The sequence below is a fragment of the Canis lupus genome, chromosome 2 (genome assembly GCF_048164855.1).
Source record: "Canis lupus baileyi chromosome 2, mCanLup2.hap1, whole genome shotgun sequence".
In the NCBI taxonomy this organism is placed as follows: Eukaryota; Metazoa; Chordata; class Mammalia; order Carnivora; family Canidae; genus Canis; species Canis lupus.
The window spans coordinates 14,091,563-14,114,524 of record NC_132839.1 but is presented as its reverse complement, the minus strand read 5'-3'; the positions used below and the strand labels follow the sequence as shown (position 1 = coordinate 14,114,524).

The 22,962-nt window shown below is 41.9% G+C and overlaps 1 protein-coding gene across 50 annotated transcripts in view; it reads left to right on the top strand.

The window, feature by feature from the left end:
• Positions 1-22,962, top strand: part of CAST (calpastatin) — a 111,846-nt gene that overhangs the window by 19,226 nt on the left and 69,658 nt on the right. For 36 of the 50 annotated variants that reach the window (XM_072790212.1, XM_072790196.1, XM_072790137.1 and 33 more), the window contains exon 3: positions 12,872-12,943. In XM_072790212.1, the coding sequence (XP_072646313.1) occupies positions 12,872-12,943 (72 nt within the window). Of the gene's footprint in view, positions 1-12,871; positions 12,944-19,260; positions 19,390-22,962 lie in introns of those variants that run through there. The other 14 variants (XM_072790514.1, XM_072790506.1, XM_072790468.1 and 11 more) reach the window with 4 other exon arrangements.

Genomic DNA, 22,962 nt, shown 5'->3' with positions numbered 1-22,962 from the left:
TGAAAGCAAAACGAATGGAAAGTTGACGTCCTCAAGTCTTGTATGTTTCTATCAACATTACTACAAAATGCTTAGCAAACGTGTAGTGCACTGTGTTACTGTTATAAAAAAAAATATCAAAAACCCTCTATTCCAAAAAAAAAAAAAACCTAAAAAAAAAAAAAACAAAAAAACCCCCTCTATTCCTAATTTTCCAGGACATTACATGAAATAACACAGTGGTTCTCAGGTATTAACATGCCCAATAATCACCTAGATAATATGAAAGATAATGTGAAAAATTTAGACTCCTGGGCCCCATCCTCACAGATTCTGATTTAGCAGATTTAAGGTAGGGTCAACGAAACAGGTTTTTTTTTTTTTTGTCTTTTTTGTTTCTTTTTTAATTTTGTTTTTACCAGTTACCTCAGATGGCTCTTATGTCAATAGTCTTCTGAGCACATTTTGAGTAACACTGAGCTAATTCTTATAGAGTACTTAGCACAGTGCCTGGCACACATAAGCATTTCTTTCTTGATTCTTTTTCTTTTCTTCCTTCCTTTCTATTTCTTTTTTTTAATATAAATTTATTTTTTATTGGTGTTCAGTTTGCCAACATATAGAATAACACCCAGTGCTCATCCCGTCAAGTGCCCCCCTCAGTGCCCGTCACCCATTCACCCCCACCCCCCACCCTCCTCCCCTTCCACCACCCCTAGTTCGTTTCCCAGAGTTAGGAGTCTCTCATGTTCTGTCTCCCTTTCTGATATTTCCCACTCATTTATGCTGAGTGAAATAAGTCAATCGGAGAAGGACAAACATTTTATGGTCTCATTCTTTTTTCTTCTTTTAAGATGATCTCCTCACCCTGCCCCTTGGCCCAACTCTGCTCTGCCATGTTCTGGAGATAGCACGACTCTGCAGCACATTAAAAAGTGCGGCAGTTTCCTAGAGTCATGGCTCATGTAGACAGCTTTGTTCCTATTTTTCCTCAAACCTTGTCCCTGCAGCTATTCCTTCTTTCTTTTACTCTTTGTTTAATAACTTCTCCTTAGACTACAGATTAGTTTAGTCTTCCTCATCATAAACAGTTTTAAAATATTTCCTTTGGGATCCCTGGGTGGCGCAGCGATTTGGCGCCTGCCTTTGGCCCAGGGCGCGATCCTGGAGACCCAGGATCGAATCCCACGTCGGGCTCCCGGTGCATGGAGCCTGCTTCTCCCTCTGCCTGTGTCTCTGCCTCTCTCTCTCTCTCTCTGTGTGACTATCATAAATAAATAAAGAAAAAAATATTTTAAAAAAATAAAATAAAATAAAATATTTCCTTTGAAATGGCTCAAACTCCCATTCTATCTTATTTCTTACCTTCACTGCCAACATTCTTGGTTGAAATTACAGAAGAAAAGAGGGTAGAGACAGAGAAGGGAGAAACCAAAAGTAGATGTTAATGAATGCCTGTGACGGGGAGGTAGGAGGTAGGAAGGAGAAATCGTTGAACACGTCAAAGAAGAAGCAATTAAAAGGGCAGAGGGACCTGGATGTTGCAGTGTCATCAATGGGAAGACTGCAAGAAAGGTCTAGGCTGCTAATTGGAGAATTTTGGAGGCTGTGGAAGAGCCTTTGATTGTGGATTGGGATTTTGCTTGTCCCCTTCAGAGCTGTTACTGTTAGGATTGTGAGAATGCTGAGTAAGTGGAGATTATGCACTGATGACTCTTCAGTGTATAACGATTTAAGTAATGAATATCTGATGAAGAAGAAAAAAAGGACATTGAAATCTGTGTTTATTTATGCAAAAAGATAAGTGTGGCCAAGATGCATCACATATTATGGATTTCTCAGATTGTTTGCCAATTGTTTATGGGTAAATGGATTCATTGGTTAATTGAAAGACATTATTTGGAAAGAACTCAGGAGTGAATTCTAAACATATATTTATCTTAATCATTAGGACTCCAGGCTTCCTAGTTGGTTATTCACATCAGAGTTTGCATCCCTGAGCTCTTTCTTGTGTAGATCAAGCCTCTGATTCCTGAGTGGTCTAATTGGAGCTCAAGGAGCAGAATTTTTTGGACTTTAGTACATTCCAGAAATATATCACACTGGAATCTGAAATCTGCAAATATGGTTTTGAGCAAATACATTTCTCTTATGGGAAATCGAGAGCTAAAATACTTTCAAATTCACATTCCAATTTTGGTTTCACTTAGTACTTCAGATAAAAATTGTTTTGCTGAATATAATTTTGTGACTTACTTTTTTGCCTGCTTTCTTAAAACACTGAGTAGACTCCCTAACATCTGAAACCATACATCTATTTCACTGAATAATGAAAGCTGAATAGGAAGCTGAATTTTAAAGTAACGCATTTAAAGGATAATGAATGTTCTTACTACATGCCATAAGGAAAAGAGCTTGCTGAGGTATTAGGTGTGATAGCTGCCTGAATGCTAAACATATAGTTCAGGAGACACCCAGTGGCTAAAGGAGGAAATTCTTTGCTGTAGTACATCCTTAACTTTGTCTTTGTAAATTAGCATGTTAGGGGAGAGAGAGAGAGAGAGAGAGAGAGAGTGTGTGTGTGTGTGTGTGTGTGTATTTTAAGAGGCTTGATTTTGACTTCTTGTATACATTATCTTCAAATATTTGAAATCTTCCAAATTATAAGACTGGAAATATATAGTTAAGCTTTTCCTTTAATAAAAACATAAATGGTATTTTAAAATGTAAAATAACTGGGAGACGTAAATAAGAAAAGCAAACCTTTTTAATTTTTTTTAATTGAAGTTCGATTTGCCAACATCCAGTGCTCATCACCCAGTGTCCGTCACTCAGTTAACCCATCCCCCCACCCGCCTCCCCTTCCACTACCCCTCGTTCGTTTCCCAGAGTTAGGAGTCTCTCATGAATAAACCTTTTTTAAAAGACCCAGAAATTCCAAGTCTAAGAATTTGCTTCAAGTACATAATCAAAAGTGTGCTTGATGGCACAAGGATCTTCATCACTGTATTCATAATAATAACAAACTAGCCACCTGGGTGGCTCAGTGGTTGAGTGTCTGCCTTTGGCTCAGGGTATGATCCGGAGGTCCTGGGATCGAGTCCCACATCAGGCTCTCCTCAGGGAGTGTGCTTCTCCCTCTGCCTATGTCTCTGCTTCTCTCTCTCTCTCTCTCTGTGTCTCTCATGAATAAATTAATAAAATCTTTAAAAAATAATAATAACAAACTAGGAGAGAAACACATGTACAGCAGTAATGAATTGACGAAGTTATGACACAGGTATAGTAACCAAGGCATCTTTAACACCATACTTCAAAGAACATTTAATGACAGAGAAGAGTGTTAGGTTAAAAAAACGGTGACAGACTTATGATGTGTTTCACTTACATAATGTACATAATGTATTTGTAACGTCTTGTGCATGTTTTTGTATTTACAAAAGAGAAAAATAACTGAAAGTAGCTGTCTTGATTGGCAGGATTTTGAGTAATTTACATTGCCTTCTTTCTACTTTTTTCTTTGTTCTAAATGTATATTTTTCATCAGAAGGGAAAGAATAGAAAACAGCATCAGATAATGAACAGAATAATGGAAGAGAGTGTTTTTAACACTGATCAGAACTAAATCCGTGCATCTGTCTCCTTAGACCCTAAAAAGAGAAGTCTCGTATACGTGAGCCTTTTTTCTTTGGAACCTCTAAGAGATAGTTCCAGAGCGAAGCTGCTGCCACCGTGTGTTTGTGTGTGTGTGTGCACACGCGCACATGTGCGTGTTTGAGTAGAAGTGTGTCTCTTAGATATGGATAGGGTTAAGGATTTAAGCACTAAGGCAGCTTAGAGGGCAAGGATTCTTAACTATTTATAGTTCTTAGTCCCCTTGGAATCTGATGAAAACCGACGTTTTCTTCTGAGAAGTACACACATGTGTGAATTTAAAAAATACCCCTGGGCAGCCCCGGTAGCGCAGCAGTTTAGTGCCACCTGCAGCCCAGGGTGTGATCCTGGAGACCCTGGATCGAGTCCCACGTCAGGCTCTCTGTATGATGCCTGTTTCTCCCTCTGCCTGTGTCTCTGCCTCTCTCTCTCTCTCTGTCTCTCTCTCTCTCTCTGAATAAATAAATAAAATCTTTAAAAAAATTAAAAAAAATAAAAAATACCCCTAAAACATGCCATATAGTTTAAAGACATTTAGATGTACACACCATCCCCACCCCTGAAGGGGCAATCTTATTGAGTAGATAAATATAGGAGGTACCATCTAATCATATTTCCCCAGTTGGCTTGTTGTTGTTGTCTGTAATCCCACCGTTAGCAGCTTTCTTAACCTTTGAGGTAAACATTGCTTCCCCTGGCTCCTCTTTGAATTTGCAGGTATTCTTAGGAGAGAGACTATATAAATTATTAATGTCATAGTGAGAAGTAGTTTGACAAGAGGAGAACAAAATTATGTAGCACTGTTTTTCTGTTGACCTGAGAGCATTTGATAATAATAGCTCACACAAGTATAGCAATTACACGCACACACACACACACACACACACACACCCCTTTTACAATAATCCCATTCTCCTGATGAGGAAAGTGAAGCAAAGCTTGATTAAATAACTTGCCCAGGGTCACATAGGTATTCGGTAGGGAAGTCCAGAATTGAATTTTTTTTTTTTTTTGCAATCTATCCTTTTAACTAGTTTCTGAATAGTATTCATAAAATTACCAATCTTAAGAATTCGATGTAAGGCCAACACCAAAAACTTTCTTACTACTGTTGTTCATTTTTGTAACTCTTCTTTCCATCTTTCTTCCTTGGGTTGTACCTTCTTTTCATTGAAGAAGTTCAGGAAGTAAGATTAAGTCATTCCACGGAAATAAAAAGCATAGCGTAGGGAATATATAGTCAATGCACTCATGAGAGTGCGTGTGACAAGCAGTAGTTGCACCTGTGAGAGCCCAGCATAGCATTTGGAGCTGTTGAGTCACTATGTTGTTCGCCTGAAACTAATGTAACAGTGTGTGTCAACCATACTTCAATTAAAAAAAGAGTAAATCATTCCCAGTCCCAGGAATCTGAAATGTAAGGAAGAGTAGGGACAGCTATTCCCTCTCTGGGGAGTAGGACGTGCAACAGAGAGGGAAGCTGAGTCACAGCAGGACTCAGAGTCAGAAGGATAGCATTTGGCTGCTGGTCAGGGCAGCCACCCCAGGACTAGAAAGACTTGAGTTGGCTTGAAGATGATGAGTGTGTACTGACTAATTAGAATATAACCAAACTCCACGAAGTGCAGCTACCATAGTGGTGTGCATGAGGCATTTCATTCAATAAGTGAATTTCCATGCAATGAGTTAATAGTAAGATTTATTCACTAAGACTTATTTATCAGTGTTTCCCAGGGGCTAACGTATCCTATTTATTGCACTGCATCTGTGCTAGCATACATTTATTTATACTTCCTTTGGTAATAAAAGCAACTTGTACTTATTTGTACACTATTTACGACCATGGTATAAAGGAACATTTGTAGATAAAAGTCAAGCTTTGTAATTGCTAGTGTTGGGGAATCTGCGTACCCTTTTGAAAGACAATCATTTTCTAGATACTATTTTCCAATTTAGCATGTGTTTTCATGTGGAAACACAATGCTTCTTGTCATTTTATAGGGTAACTATTAAGTAATGGAACTGATTTGTTAACAAATATGTCAAAACATATATTTTAATGAGAGTTTTCATCCTGAAAACCACTACATTTCATCAAGTCTAAGAAACCACAGATCTAAAAATGCACCGATTGGAAAATGCTAAGAAAGAGAAAAAAACTATCAGTTATTCTCTGGCCACAGCTTCCATATACTGATTTTTTTTTATTGAAGTATAATTGGCATACAGTGTTTTATTAGCTTCAAGTGTACAATACGATTCAACAATTCTATGTGTCATTCAGTGTTCATCACGACACGTATACCCTTAATCCTCCATCCTTTCCCCCTTCCTCCCCTCTTGTGGTGATTTTTAAAAAGCATCCATTTGCAAGAGGTATGAAAAAGGAAAGAAAATGGTGGCTTCATATCAATAAAATGAAATCCACTGGTAACCTGAAAATATAGAAAGTTAAGATGTTTTTCTGTTGGTCAAATAATGTTGAAACGAATTCCACTGTTATCATCAAAGCACAAAGAATTTCTCTCTTCCTCAGGATTTTTCTCGCTCAAGTCAATCAGTGTCATCCAGTTCAATAGCCTTCTCATAATTATCACGTGTGAATCTGGTTAACTTTTGGGAGTTTCAAAAACTTAAGTCTCCATTTGGAGGATAAATGTTTGTTTTGCATCTAAGGATAATCGAATGTGTTGCTGTTTCCAAAAACAGTTCAACAGTTTTGATATTTCAAAAGTATCTTGAGAAATTATTTGAGCATGCCAGCAGCCACACTGAACCTTTGAGGATTCCAATACTCGTTTAACACAAGAGTTCTTGCTTGTGTAACTATGTGCTCAAAAATTTTGTCACATATAATATTTGATCTGTTGCTTATAGACCATTCTGAGCTAAAGAATCCCCTAGCCTGCTCTGGTAAGGGCTCCCCAGGATTGAATATCTGCTGTTACTTTGGTAGAAAAGTAGACCAGCTCCATTTTCCTGCATTTTTTAAAAAAGACTTTATTTATTTATTTATTTATTTATTTATTTATTTATTTATTTATTTATTTGAGAGAGACAGAGAGGGGAGAGAGAGAGGAGAGCATGAGTGATGGGCAGAGGGAGAGAGAGGGGGAGAAACAGACTCCATGCTGAGCTTAACCCACTGAGCCACCCCGGTGCCCCATTTGCCTGCATTTTGGGGGGAGAAAAGAATCACTGGGTTTATGGCTGTAGAAACTCTGACCCTCTCCCTGCAGGGAAGGCGCTGGGTCAGCTGGGGCATGAGACAGAGCTCTTGCCCCACAGGTAGATTTCATCATCCTGGGAAGCCTTTCAGGAATGGGCATCTAAAAACCAACTTGCCCCTTTATTCATACCCAAACCTTCATCTTGCTTGGGATTTGGTGAGCTGCTTGGATTGATGGGTTCATCAGATTTGGAAATGTGTTTGTTGGCCATTAGTTCTTCATCTATTTTGTTTTGTTCCCATCTCTCTCCTCTTCTTTAGAGGGTGCGATAATTATACATAGATTGGCTGCTTCAGGTTGTCCCTCGGCCCCCTGACCCTCTGTTCCCCACCCTCTAGTCTACTCGCTGTTTCATTCTGGCTATTTTCTATTGCTATGAATCCACATTCACCAGTCTTTTCTTTTGCGATACCTCATCAGCTCTTAATCCCAGTGTATTTTTCATCTCAGACATTGCATTTTGTTATCTTTAGAAGTCTGATTTGGGTGATTTTTAAGAAAATGTCTTTCATGTCCCTTCTTAACTTATTTTTTAAAAGCTTCTTATTTTGAAATAAGTAGATTCCAGGAAGTTGCAAAGATACTGTGGAGAGGTCCCCTGTATCCCTACATTGGTTACGTATTAGGTAATTATAGTACAATATCAGAACTAGGAGGTTGACATTGGAACAATGTGTGTACGTAGTTCTATGCCATTTTATCACACGTAGGGATTCCTGTAGCCAGTGCTGCGATCAAGATACCATGCTTTTTGAACATTCTATTTTCCTACCTATGGAAAATTAATAAGGGTTTTTTTTTTTTTTTTTTTTTTTTCTGCTTCTAGGCATGCCTGGTAGCTTTTTATTTGATGTCAAACAGATGTGAGCTTCATCTAGTTGGGTGCTTGTTTATTGTCACCGCTGCCTTAAGTTTCCTGGAACTATGTTCTGGGACACAATTAAGTTACCTGGAAGTGGTTTAATCTTTTGAGGTTTGCTTTTAAGCTTTGTTTGGCTGGAACAGAGCAGCCTTTAGAGGTGGACTGTCCTGTCCTTCTGTGGACTCTACCAATGATTCTGACTGCTGGGGACACACTCTATTCCTGATCTGTGGGAGCCCTCCGGATTATACCTCTGCTCCTTCTGGGTGCTCTTTACCCAGATGTGGGGTTTCTTCGCAGGATACACATGCAGACCTTTGGGGCTCTCTGTTGCAGCTTTTTTCTTTCTGGTGCTTTCCCTGTGAACCGCTTAAGCCCCCTTGGTCTGTGGAATTCCCATCTCTACCTCCTCAACCCGAGATCGATGGCTTCTTCCTGGGTTCCTCTTCCATGTTCCGTGTTCATGCAGCCTGGAAACTTCTCCAGGCAGGAAGCTTCTCCTTAGCCTTCTCCTAAGCCTCCCTTCACTCATTTATTTCCCTGTCAGGAAACATCCCATGCTGCCTGGTGTCCAATGTCTGAAACCCACTGCTTCATATTATTCTCTGGGAGTTTTTTAGTTGCTCAGGGTAGAAACCCTCCTCATTTTTTATTTATTTTTTTATTTTTTTTAATTTTTATTTTTTAATTTTTTATTCATTTTTTAAATCTAAATTTCCTTACACCTTTTTTTTTTTTTTTAAGATTTTATTTATTTGAGGGAGAGACAGAGGGAGAGAGCACAAGTAGGGGGAGTGGCAGGCAGAGGAGAGGGAAAAGCAGGCTCCCGGCCAAGTGGGGAGCCCAGTGCGGTGCTCGAACCCAGGACCCCAGGATCATGACCTGAGCTGAAGGCAGACGCTTAACTGACTGAGCCACCCAGACGCCCCTTCCTTACACTTTTAAATCCAAATATCCTTATGCACAAACTTCATAAGTGTAAAAGGGAAATGCACTTGTACTTGAAAGGAGCATGTGGCCCAGCTTACGGACTTAAGTTCCTTCCTTTCCTGTGAAAGTGTTTGAGCAGTTTTGAAGTTGAGTTGTTAAATTTTTCTCATTCATAAGCCTGATCACTGACCTTACTTCTTTGTTCACATACTGAGTTTTAGTGCTTTCCAGGCACTCTGCCACCATTTAAATGTGCAACAAAACTGTTGAAATCATCCCTGTGGTGTCTTGACATCTGACACCTTGTAGTGCCTCAAAAGGGTCTTTGCTACTCTGAAGAAACACATCGAGGTCATATTTATTTCTGCAGATATTTTGACCCTGAATCACCACCACCTCATTCCCTGCACACACACACACACACACACACACACACACACGAGACCTGTGTGACAATGCCAGCAGCTGTGGAACCCATCAGAGCAAGGTCCAAAAGGGATTGTTCTTTGACATTGGATGCCAGACCAGCAGGACCTGCTGCTGGCAGGCCTCACTCAATAGGGAGGCTTTTCAGTATTAACCCTGTAAGTAGTCCTGGGCCCCCCTTAGCCAGCACTTAGTGAGTAATCCCGGTATGTCTGGCTGTGGGTTAGGTGTATCACATTTACACCTTCTGTGTAATTCCCAGAGCTCATGCAGACCTAGGAGTGTGATGTGTTCCCTCCAGTCAGAATCATTGGGTACTCATAAGGGTATCCTCCCTGTATTTAAAAAAGAAAAAAAAATTAGTCTACTCTGAAGGCTGCTTTCATCCTCCCTAACAAAGCTTAAAAGCAAACCTCAAAAGGATCAAACTCTTCCCAAATAACTTGTCTCCATTATTAGAATCATGGCTAGTCCTAAGGAAAATAAAAATCACCTTTTTTTCTATAATGAAAGGAAATAATTTTTTCCTGATTATTTAAATAATAAAAGCTAATGGAAAACTCTCAACAGCCACTAAAGATTCCTCATGAGTTAAAACGAGGCCTGTTGGGGTTGCCCTTGGGGAGATCAGTCTATTTCATTGCTGCTTGATCAAGAACTTTGGGTCTCTCCAGAGTAGGGATTTCCAATGTATGGGCCACAGACCTTTCCTCATCTCCTTTGATTCTCTCGACCTCTGTCCTAGGTATGGGTATGGTTATTCTTTTTTTCAGATGAGAAAAACAGTGCTTAGACACATGCATGCTTTTGCCTATGGTCTCAGTAGGCATTTGGGGGAGCCAGGATTCTTGCCGCACATATCAAAAGATAGAGCCTTCATTCTAGGGAACCTGGCACCTTTCTTTGTGGTCACTAAGTCTCAGGATAACATAAGGCTTCATTCAGGGGACCTTTCCTGAGATTTTAGGAGTTGCTGTGAGACACAACTCTTTGCTGTGTCACTATTGAGCGAGACCTGTGAGAGCCAGAGCAACAGGTCCTGCTGGTCTGGCACCAGATGTCAAAGACCCTTCTGGACCTTGCTCTGCTGGGTTCCACAGGGGGATTTTTCTGAGATTTTAGGATATAGTGACATAGCAACCCTTTGCCAGGCTCGTGGAACTTCACTGATACTTTGAAAACAGTTTTTAAGACTTGAGTTCTGACTCCTTTAATAAACAATTTTTATTGTGGACTATGGCAGACGTAGGAAAATGGTCTGTAATTCATTCTTTTCATACCTTTCCACAGCTGCAGATAGAAGTGATCTAATTCTAGTCACTGAATTTCACTGCTCAAGCATGTGGTGCCTCTTTTGGGGGTCTCTTGACTGGCAGACTCTGAACCACTTTTGGAGTAGGAGAGGCTGCTTAAAGTAGGTGTGGCTTCATAGTCCATGAAAATAGGGCCTGTTTACATTTAGGACTGTAGGAGAGATCACATGTTCTCTGTCAGTCGGTAGGACTGAGGCCCTGTGGCATGTTCAATTGGGAGGAGGGGATGACTCAGCCAGCCCCTGACCTGACAGATGGGGATGAGGGGCACTATCCTCCTGATGGTTTCCCTTCTGATCCTTAATGGGTGTAGGGGTGGCTCAGTTGCTTACGCGTCTGCCTTTGGCTCCAGTCATGATCCCAAGGTTCTGGGATCAAGTTCTGCATCGGGCTCCCTGCTCAGTGGGAGCCGTTTTCTCCCTCTCCCTCTGCCCCTGCTCCTGCTCACCATCTCCCATACTGCCGTCACAATACTGGCTTTTTCACAGCCACTTTTAGTTTTATCCCATTTATCTAAGACTTACTTCTTCCCTTGGCCGATGGCACTGCATGTATGCTTGGGAGAGATTTTAGTCCATAGGTGATGTCTGGGAGCCTTAAGTCAATGACCGTTAGGCCTCTTGGATACCCATTTCATTAACATGTGTCCACCCTGCTGCTTTGGTGACCTTCCAGAAGTGCTCTAAATGTGGTCAGCCATGGGCATGTAAAGATGATACTTTGAGGACAATAAGCTAAGTTTTGACTTTTCTGCTTGCAGAGGTGATATTTCCCCTGAAGGAAAAGAAGGCTTTGGCTCAAGATTTGATGGCAGGCATTTTCAAAAAAAAAAAAAAAAAAAAAAAAAAAAAAAAAAAAAAAAAAATCAAGCATATAAATCTTGCTAAATATTAAAGAATTAAACCAGGTTGCTCTCAATTATATATTTTTAAAAATTTCATTATATAGACATACAACTTCTTAATATGCTATGTACCAGCAGTACTGTCCCTCCTGTATTCAATGCTTATAGTGCGTTTTACACATATGACAGCTGTCAGAGCATAGTCTCACCATTTGACATTATAAAAACTGTATAGTTTGTCAACTTGCCTCTCTGAGATATGGATCTTCATAAGAGACATATCAAGGCCTTGTTGAGAAAGAAGCTGTATATTTTACCTTTCCTTTTCTCTGCCCTCCACTTATTGTTCTATTATCAATTGAAATGGTGGTATAGTTTTATAAGAAAATACAAAAAAAGGACAAAGAAAATTTTTAAAAATCGCTCTTAACTGCACCATCAGAAAATAACCTCATATGAACTTCAGTGATCATATTATACACACTATTTTATAAGCTAATATTTCTTCATATAAAATATGAATAATATGTTTTCATTTAATGAAGTGTTCTTCTGAAAATGATATTTCATCCTGTAGCTGTCCATAAAATAATCCTCTATTGGGGGAGGCAATACAGGCAAGTAAGAGAATGGGATCTGAAGCAGACTTTAACCAGCAGTGATGATGGCTGAGTTAATGTTCTCTCCCCATTTCTCAGTCTCCTCACCCATAAAATGAGGATAACAATAGTACCAGCTCTGTATCAGTTCCTATGAAGATTAAGTTATGATACATCGTACTTTTTTTTTTAATTTTTATTTATTTATGATAGTTACAGAGAGAGAGAGAGGCAGAGACACAGGCAGAGGGAGAAGCAGGCTCCATGCACCGGGAGCCCGATGTGGGATTCGATCCCGGGTCTCTGGGATTGCGCCCTGGGCCAAAGGCAGGCGCCAAACCGCTGCGCCACCCAGGGATCCCTGATACATCGTACTTAAAACACTTACAGTGCTTGCAGTAATGCTCTAAATAGATACTCTTACTAAAGCATTATTACTCTATTATTATCTGTCATTGTATTATTCTAATAAAATAATTGCCTGGCACATGGTAAGTAGTCAGTAAACATTCATTACTATTACCTATATTGTGTTCAGCTTTTTACTGTGATAATACTATGATGAATATCTTTGAAGAAAAAAGGCTTATGCTCTCTGTTCTTATTTCTCTAAGATTTTTACAAGTAGAATTACATCTTTGATACTTATTGCTAAATCACCCACTCTAGAGGTAGTACTAACACACAGTCTCTAGCACGGTGAGAGAGAAAGCACCCACTTATCAAGGGATGTTGTTTCTGGAAGTGGCCCATGGAGGAAATGGCAACTGCCTATGTGAGGATTTTTGTAGGTCTCCAAAATCACTGACCCTCGAGCAATTGAGATTTATTTAACTTCCTCTTCCTTTTCAATGTTTATATAGTCTTGGAGCAAAGATAAGAAAAATGTAAAAATATATTTATTTTTTTGTATGCTTACTAGTATATTAGTCTGAAGTTTGCTTGAGAAGATATTTGTATGGATATGAAAATTTGCATTGTCTACATTGTTAAGGTGGTTTCCCCCATTGAAACTAATATTTTTTATTTTTAAGAAAAAAGCAAGAAGCCTTGAGAGCAGTCAACCTTCCAGAACCCATGCTGGTGGAACAGCCCCAGCCACCAAGGTCAGTCATTTCTTAAACATGAAAAGATGGACCTAGTCTTCAGGTCCATCATTTGTGGGTGGGGTCTGTAGAGAAGGCAAATAGTGCCTGTATGTCATGATAAATTTTGAACAAAGTATCATTTCTATGTGGGGAGGAGTGGAAGGGGGATGTAATTTCTTAATAATGATTTCAATGATTTAAAGCCTAGTAAAACCATTTATGCTTTAATTCTTCTTAGCATATAGTAAGTGTCCAGTAAATATTATTATCACAATACCTATAAATAATAGTGGACTTTGACACATACCATGAGTAGAAATATAGTGCTCTCACCTCTTCAGAAAATAATTCAGATTCTCTTCATGTGCATTAGCCACACCAGGCTCTCTGCTAAATGCTCCATATAATTATCTTATGTAGTCTCTTCACAATGTTATAATTATTATTCCTTTATACCTAAGGAAACCAAGGCTCAGGGAGGTTAAGTTCACAAAGCCAGGAAGATGGAGGTAGGGTTTGAACCCAGGTTTCCTGTTCATATAAGGTCCTCGACACTGCTGGACCCCAGAAGCTCGAATTGAGCATTCTTTGGTAACACAGCTCTTCAGAGTTTTGCAACTTCTAAAAATCACTGAAACAACATATTTCAAAACAAAAAGTACAATTTTAGCTAGTAGTTTTCAACATTTAAAACTAGTTATATTCAGCCCATTTCACTTGTGGTTTTCCAGTATGTCTGAGACCATCAAAAACCTTAACTTATTTCAGGACTGTCTATACAAATATTTTAAATAAACATTTTTCCTTTAAAACTGGTGGCTTTCCTATGAAAGTTTGCGAACTTTCTGAGATAGGTTGCTTGCTTGACTAAGAGTTCATATTTTAGTGCTTCTAAAGTTGGCCAGAGTTGAACAGATTTGGGGGCACTACAGCGTCAACGCTCAGTATGGGTAAGAGGTCTTCTGCACTGCCAAAAAAACCCAAGTTGCCTCTTTGCCACTTATTACTAGCAAGTTTACTTAGCCCCATAGAGCCTCATTTTCTTCATCTGTAAAATGGGGATAGGATGGCTCTTGACAGATCTGCCAAGAGGCTTAAGTACATGATAATAAAATATATAAAACTCTTTGCGCTGAGCCTGGCATTTAGTAGATGTTAGAAAAATGTATCTTGTTAGCTTCATACTCTGTTGTTTGGATGTCTGAAACTAAAAAGAGGAGCAGCCTGAGTGGCTCAGTGGTTTAATGCTGCCTTCAGTCCAGGGCCTAATCCTGGAGTCCCAGGATCGAGTTCCACGTCAAGCTTTCTGCATGGAGCCTGCTTCTCCCTCTGCCTGTGTCTCTGCCTCTCTGTCTCTCATGAATAAATAAATAAATAAAATAAAATAAATAAACCTTAGAAACTAAAAAAGATTTTTCAAATATGTCCTGTCTTTTATAGTACTTTTATTTACTAAATAAATTTAAATTATGCCTCTAAAAATGAGAAGGCTCATTAGAAAACCCCAGCCCTATGAGATTTAGTGAATCATCTTTAGGTGATTTTCAAATTTTGGAATTATCTAAATTCTTGGGCAGTGTGGTGGTTAGTACATTGTAGAAAATCACACCCAGTTTTCTCTTGAAGTTAGCCATAAGGAGCAGTCCCTTTTCTGTCTTTTTTTTTTTTTTTTTTAACACACAAAGTTATCATCCAGTCATCCTGAGGTTATAAAGAATTTTGATATCTCCCCCAAACCCTGCTCTGTCTCAAGACACTGAAGGAGGGGGCCTAGCTGGGAGGTGGAGACATTTTAGCCACCTATTTATTTATTTATTTATTTATTTATTTATTTATTTATTTATTTAATACCAAACCTGACAGTCTTTCCTTAGCTTCTAAAACATTGTCATCTCCTTACCTACATTATTCTCTGTCCTGTTGCAATCCCTCACTACATGTTCCTGACTCACTTTGCTTCACCAGTTCCCTGAATATTAGTTTCCCCAGGGTTTTATTCTTCACTCCTTTCCTTCTCGTATTTTTAACATTTATAGAATTTGGAAGAAAAAATATATATATACGTATATATTATACTTGCTTATTTCTTCTTTTGATGTCTAATTGAAAGGGCTTTAATTCAGGATCAACAACACCGTAAAGACTTTGTTTATTTGAGAGAGAGAGCAAGAGAGCACATGCGCACACACACACACACACACACACACACACACACGAGCGCATGCAAGCTCAAGTTGGGGTGGGTGTGGAGCAGAGAGAGAGAGAGAACCTCAATCTGACTGGAGTCATGGGAGGCTGGATCTCACGACCCTGAGGTCATCACTGAACCAAAATCAACTTAACTTAACTGACTGAGCGATCCGGTACCCCTGCATCATCATCACTTTCATACAAAGGTCATTCCCATGCATCATTTAGAAAAGCTGGGGTAATAGCATTTGTGATCACTTAAAGCCTTTTATTATACAATTAATTCTGATAACACGCACAGGCAACATATTACCCCGGCACATGACATGACAAAATAGTAGATATAATTGGCCATGGGAATTAGTCTTGGTTTTCTTGATTCTTGACACATTGAACTTAAAAACTAAAATAAATTATAGTTCTGCCATTACAAAGAAAACTTTACAGCCTGTCTTAAAAGTTAAATATTTAATTTCAAGTCATGCATAAGCTGTGTGATATAGAATGGTTGCCGTGTATTGCAGAACTGTTTTATGGGCGTTCTTATGAAATGAGTAATTATGTGCACAAATAATACCACTTCTATCGTGCATTTCTGGGCTTAGAAGACCCAAAGTGCTTAAGTGGCATAAGTCTTTCTAACTCAAAATAATTATTGTAAAATGGGTAGTGCTTATTAATATTCAATTTTTGATTAATTAGTAATGAAGACTAATGAGGCTGCAGAAATTATTCATGCTTTTATTAAAGCCAGTATGAAAATAGTTGTGACCCATAATCAGTCATGCAGTTTTATCTCTGGAAGAGTTCTCAGGCAATATGTATCGTAACCACCTCCTGTTCAGGTGAGGAAACCAAGGTTGAACTTGCATTAAGGAATGTGGCTGCAGAAACTACTAAGAAGATATATTTGTTAAGGCTGTTAGTTCCACCTGGAATCCATCTGTTTCAAACCAAAAAAGAATTTCTTAAGGATAGCAGGAGTAGCTTGTGGAGGGATCCAGAAGGCGCTAGCAGTGGGAATCTGAAGTTCCACAGCTAAGGACAATGCCCAGCTACACCATCGGAGCTTCTTTTGCTGCCACCACAGCTTGAGCACCAAACACAGTTAGGACTGGATGCCAGAAACTCTGCCACTGCCAATCTTGAAGATTAATGTGCCTTGTCAGACACAGATTTCTGGGTGAGCAGTGGTCTCCTTACACTGCTCACTTCCAGTCTCCTTCTTTTATGGCACATCTGTTTGACCATAAAAAGTCACATACCTCAACCCTATTACAAGGGAATCTGGGATTGTGAATGTTCTGGATTCTACTTTGCATATTGATTAGATGGGAAATTTATTAATATGTAGTAAGGGTTTTCAAATGTGTGGCCAGCTGCCAACTGACATATCTACTACAGAAAGGAAAACGGGAGAACTGCCTAACTGAACAGGAATATAAATAAATCATGATATGTTATTCAGCAATATTAGGCCTTTAAAGCAGAAGAAGAGGGGATCCCTGGGTGGCTCAGCGGTTTAGTGCCTGCCTTCAGCCCAGGGAGTGATCCTGGAGTCCCAGGATCAAGTCCCAGGATCAAGTCCCAGGATCGAGTCCCAGGTCAGGCTCCCTGCATGGAGCCTGCTTCGCCCTCTGTCTGTGTCTCTGCCTGCCTTTCTCTGTCTCTGTCTCTGTCTCTGTTTCTCATGAATAAGTTAAAAAAAAAAAGAAATACATTTAATAATAATAAAACAGAAGAAGATACAAACAACTTTTCTCCCAGCAGCAGAGGAGAAGATATGCGAAGGAATAAGCCCCCATCAGAGAATTCTTTTGTGGTTTTGCTCCTGGTTTTGCCATAAAATAGCTATGTTGGCATAGCTCTCTCCTCTCAAAAAAAAAAAAAAAAAAAATAGCTCTCCTCTCAGGTGCTAATTTTCTCATTCATAAGATTACTGAGAGGCTGAATAAACTATGTGTGTTCTGGCATTTAATGTCGGCCTCACCCACAGGTACCACATGTGATTTGGAGGCGGACTCTGTGTGTTAAGTAGGCAAGCATTTTTATTTTAATAATCATGTATATATTTTAAGGTGCCAAAAAATAAACTAGCACCTCAAACTCATGATCCCAAGGATAGTTTTCCTTAAGTCAGGCTAAATTAAAAGTTAAAAAGTAAATCCAGTTTTTCAAATATTAAGTAAATGTAAAACATTTATATAGTCAATTACAAATATTATAGGCAATGCACAAGCAACCAATGTTTGGAAAACAAGATTCAGAGAAGTCTCATATTTTAATATTCACATTGAACCAGTGGGGTTTTTATTAAAACGAAGATTCTGATTCAGGAAGTCTACAGTGAGACTGAGATACTGCTCTGCTAACAACCTCCTAGGCTGCTGTTCTTGCTGGTCTAGCAACTACACTTTGGGAAGCAAGGATGCTGAATTGTTCTGATTACAGGTAGCTCAGACTACCTGTACCTTAGATTAACTAAACAGTGATTGGAGAAAGTGGTATAAATACAGATTCTCAGATTCCAAGCCAAGAATTCTGATTCAAGAGGGTAGAGTGAGGCCCGGGGTTTTTATATAGTTAATAGCTACCTCCAGGAGTGTCCGATGCAGATGATCTGAGGACCACAGTGGGAGAAAGGATGAACCTCAAAGGTAGACAAAGCACATTAGGAAGTAATAACATCCCTCTTCATTTCTGAGAAAAGGAGCCTCTTTCTACACGTACAGCAAGATAAGATAAAAATTTATTTCATAGCATGTAATTACTCGTCTGCACTCTTGAGGAGCACAGGATCCCTCACCTGCAGTGAGGAAGACTTGCTGCCCAACTAGGGGCTGCGGTACCCAGGACTCATCCCTATTGGGGTGTGGCCCAAATAAGTCACCCTGTGGTCTTTTTGTCATAGGGGGAAATGAATGCCTGTGAAACCTATATGAGCTGAGGCTTAATTTAAAAAAAATTAAAAGGAAAGAAAATATTAATGATAAAAAAAGGAATTATTAAAAGATTTATTTATTTGAGAGAGAGAGAGAGCATGAGCCTGGGGAGGGGAGGAAGGAAAGGGACACCCTGCAGAGCAGGGAGCCTGATGCTGGCTGGGTCCCAGGACCCTGGGATCACGACCTGAGCCGACGGCAGCAGCTTAACCAACTGAGCCACCCAGGCACTCTTCAATAAGGGATCTTTAAACTGTGTTTTCATTGAGAATAATTTTAAGGACAAGGTCTTCTGCTCAGGGAATCATAAAATATTAGACTCAGAAGGGCTCTTACTTCACCAGCTTTACTTAACAGAAGTAAACAAAAAGTGAAAATTAATAAGGTGGCTGTGAGGAACACCTTGCTGAGAAAGTAGAGGGACCCCACCTTCTCTGCTTGGTGTGCGTACAAAGCTGTGCACATGAGCTCTCTGCCTTTTCCATGCCAGCTGGCGGTCACCTCTGCTTTGGCTGGAAGCAGCCCTGAGTCACTGCTCAGCTGTCACCAGCTAGGCCAGAGGTCTCAGCTCCCCAGTCACCCACCGCCACCACCTCCTCCTCCTTCGGACACACCCCGGGATCAGTGTCCAGAGTCTTTACTGTGACTGGCTTGTGGCTTTGGGAAAAGTGGGCTTTCCACATTTCTTTTCAGATTTCCTCTTTTCTATTAGCACTACCATTTATTCTGTATTTATCAGTTGCCATCCTTGTAGAACAAATTCCATTTCTTTTCCCTCCGTCCCTCCCTCCCTTAATTCATTCATTCATTCATTCATTTATTCATTCATACATTCATAGCAGTACATACTTATGAATTCTCATTTTATTCATTGGCTTAAAGTCCATTTTTCGTATGTGATATTTTAAATCATAATAAGATAACATGTGCGATAATTCAGCAGAAATTTGACGGTGCAACTGCTCTCTAAAATACCCCCCTGCCCCTGGAGGCCTGAGGACTTGCGAATCCCGGGCGGCGGCCCCGATGAGCTTGCTGTACCGCTTGAGAAGGGGTATTTGGGAGGCGTGTTTGCAAGGGCGCCCCCTTCGCTCCCTTTGTCAGGGGCCTCGGGCTCCAGCGGGGGCTGCACCGGGCCGCGAGGCTTCCCGGGGGCGGGGCCGGGGCGGGGCGGGGCGGGGCGGGGAGCGGCTGCGTCGCGTCCGGGGCCGCCCCGTGGCTCCTGCGGCCGGAGGCTCCACCCAGGACCCGGGAGCCGCGGCCCAGCCGGGCGGCGATGCCGACGCCCTGAGGAGCCAGCCCGAGTGCCTGGGCCCCGGAGTCGGGCGCCGAGTGAGTACCGGGCCGCCCCCCGCGCCCTCCCGGCCTCCGGAGCCCGCAGGTGCACCGCTTCCAGAAGGGCCCCAAGCTGCAGGGGGTCGCTTGCTCGCCCCTCCTCCCTGCTGGGAACACTGTTGCGGGCTCCTCTGGTGACCCTGCCCGGCCTCCGGAGCCCGCAGGTGCACCGCTTCTAGAAGGGCCCCAAGCTGCAGGGTGTCGCTTGCCCGTCCCTCCTCCCTGCTGGGAACACTGTTGCGGGCTCCTCTGGTGACCCTGCCCGGCCTCCGGAGCCCGCAGGTGCACCGCTTCTAGAAGGGCCCCAAGCTGCAGGGTGTCGCTTGCCCGCCCCTCCTCCCTGCTGGGAACACTGTTGCGGGCTCCTCTGGTGACCCTGCCCGGCCTCTGGAGCCCGCAGGTGCACTGCCTGCAGAAGGGCCCTAAGCTGCAGGGTGTCGCTTGCCCGCCCCTCCTCCCTGCCGGGGACACTGTTGCGGGCTCCTCTGGTGACCCTGCCCGGCCTCTGGAGCCCGCAGGTGCACCGCTTCCAGAAGGGCCCCAAGCTGCAGGGTGTCGCTTGGTCGCCCCTCCTTCCTGCTGGGAACACTGTTGCGAGCTCCTCTGGTGACCCTGCCTGGCTTCCGGAGCCCGCAGGTGCACCGCTTCCAGAAGGGCCCCAAGCTGCAGGGTGTCGCTTGCCCGCCCCTCCTCCCTGCCGGGGACACTGTTGCGAGCTCCTCTGGTGACCCTGCCCGGCCTCCGGAGCCCGCAGGTGCATCGCTTCCAGAAGGGCCCCAAGCTGCAGGGTGTCGCTTGCCCGCCCCTCCTCCCTGCCGGGGACACTGTTGCGAGCTCCTCTGGTGACCCTGCCCGGCCTCCGGAGCCCGCAGGTGCACCGCTTCCAGAAGGGCCCTAAGCTGCAGGGTGTCGCTTGCCCGCCCCTCCTCCCTGCCGGGGACACTGTTGTGGGCTCCTCCGCCGAGAATGTGTCTGGTGACCCTGAAGCGCGGGTGGGCCCCTCAACCAGGGATTTGTGTGACCTGGAAAAAAAATGCAAAGAAGAGAAGCAGCAGCTCTGTTTGGTTTGGCAGTTTTATGGCTCGGCCCCTCCCCTTCCCCTCGCGTCCCAGCCCTGCCGTCCCTACTGCGCTGACCTCCGTTTTAGAGGATGAGCTCACTCTGGGTAACCTTTGCCCATACCTGATACGTGCAGGGTGCGGTGCGGCATATGCTGCAACATGTTCTGGTTCTGTTTCCTTGAACACGACCCGAGACTGGTCCCATAACATCCCTCAGGGGTACTTTGTATCTGTCTTTCAAGAATGCAAGGTGTATTCATAGAGATTTCACAATCTCTCCTGTGCCCATAGGGTCAAGAGGCAAATTGTTTGTTCCTCTATTACAGCTTGAGAACATGAGGCGGAGTTGAGGAAACTTATTTAAGGGGCAAGGCCTTGGGTTCTCTGACTAGTCTTCTAGGAACCCACCTGTATACATCGGGAGGAACCGGAATGCTCAACCAGCCACCCTGGAAAGTGTCTGCTGGCTGAGGTGTTGTGTAGGGCAAAAACCTCTGCATTGCAGAGAAGGTCCTTAAGAGTGGCATCTGCTGCTCAAAGGTGGAGACTATTTTCTAATGAAGAGCTATTGAGTGTCTCTCCCTAGTGTGTTTGTGGGCATCGAATTCAACTTTTGCACACTGATTTTTTTTCAGTATTTAAAAGGACATTTGTTGCTGGGAATGTGGTGGGAAGGGAGTGATGTCTGGATCCCAGAAGACATTATAGCATAAAAGTGGTGACGGTTAGCAAAGTCATGCCGAAGTGGGAAAAGCCGCATCGGCTGACGGATGGAGAAAGGGTAAGCGGCCAGTAGCAGTGAGGGTGGGCTGGGAATCCATGTAGGCACTGCAAGGACCCTTGGTGTCTGTTATAAACAGGTGAGCTTTGCGGACTGCAGGGCAGTGTTAATGAAGCAGCACAGTCAAGTATAAATGTTAGCTGTGGTTCCATTCACATGCTTTAAAAAAATTCCCATTGCATGAGAAGAGTTGATTATACAGTATTAGTGATGAATTTAGTTCCTTGATTGTTCTCTGAATGGACTGAAGAAAACGGGTTCCTATTTATCTTTTTTCATTTGATAAAACCAGTCTTATTTTTCAAATCAAGATGTGGGACTGGATCCCAGGAATCCGGGATCATGCCCTGAGCCAAAGGCACATGCTCAACTGCTGAGCCACCCAGGCATCCCGCACCCCTAACATTTTGAAGTTAAAAGCCATTCACATAGAAAACAAAATGCAATTGTTGGTGACAACCATTGTACTTTCCTAGTAGGCAGATTATTAATTCAATATATCAGAAAAACTACAGGATTAAATACGTTCCTCTTGTTTAGTTAGACGCATTGGTGCTAAGACATATATTCCAGATTCATATACTTTCTAAAATAAGAACATTGATAGGTATAATGAAAAAGAAGTTACAAAGATGTGAATGTGTATAGGAAAACATAGACTGTGGGGTTTTATTTAAAGCAGACCAATTGATTAAGTAGCTCACATTTGGGGAAAAAAAAAAAATAGTTCCACCTAAGACGTAGTGATATGTTAGAGATATGTTGCTGATGGTTTCCTAAGGAATGAAGACTATGAAAGTCATCTAAGCAAAGCCTCCTCAATTGCAGATATTTGTTAAAGCACGCCAAGGAGAAGGTTATTGGTTATAAGGACAGAGAATGCAGGCCAGTAGGCTGATTCCAGACTAATCCATAGCCCTAGAGCTCTCCCAGTCTTGTAGGATGTTCTGAGCCCCCTTGACATTCTCTAAGACAGTATTTGATGATGTGTCGTCTGGAGAGCATTTGCATCAAATTCACCTGGGATACTTATTTAAAAATGGACATTTCCCGGGCTCTCCCTCAGACTTACCCAGTCAGAATCAAGGAGGAATCTATGGCTTAATGAGCTCTCTAGATAAATTTGTACACCGGTAAAGTTGGTAACCACCTGTTCTAACAAGCAAGTCCGACTATGCAGAGCCTTTCCATAAGCAATCTTCCTCTGGCCTTAGCAATGCAGTAAGATCTCAGTGAATTTACTAAAAATTCTACTTACCCACAGGAGCTCAGACTCCTGAATCATACTGAGGTTTCCTCATGAACTCACTGATTAGTGATCATGACCCACAAGCAACGCCTAGACCAGTTCTATTTCACTCAAAAGTCCCATAAGAGGTTGAGGCCAACTTAGCATGCAAGTGTAGCCTTTGGATTCTGTAAACCCTCTGGATTCTATGATGGGTTGAGGTCCCCTGCACAAGTGATACAAGAATAAAGACCTAGACCAGACCTTGGAGCCTTTGGAGTTGCTCCAAACAGAGGTGTTAGTTGAGGGGTCAGAGATCCCCATTCCTACAGAGTAATCAGGGGCTCGGTCTATTGCATAATGTTTCTGCTAAGAAACACCTATGCTAAGAGGGTGGCCAGAGAAAGTAGCGGGGAGTAGAATTATTTTCACCTTTTTCACTTACATGTGCTTTTTATATTTCCCCTTTATCATGAAAATGGATATTGTGTTTATATCCA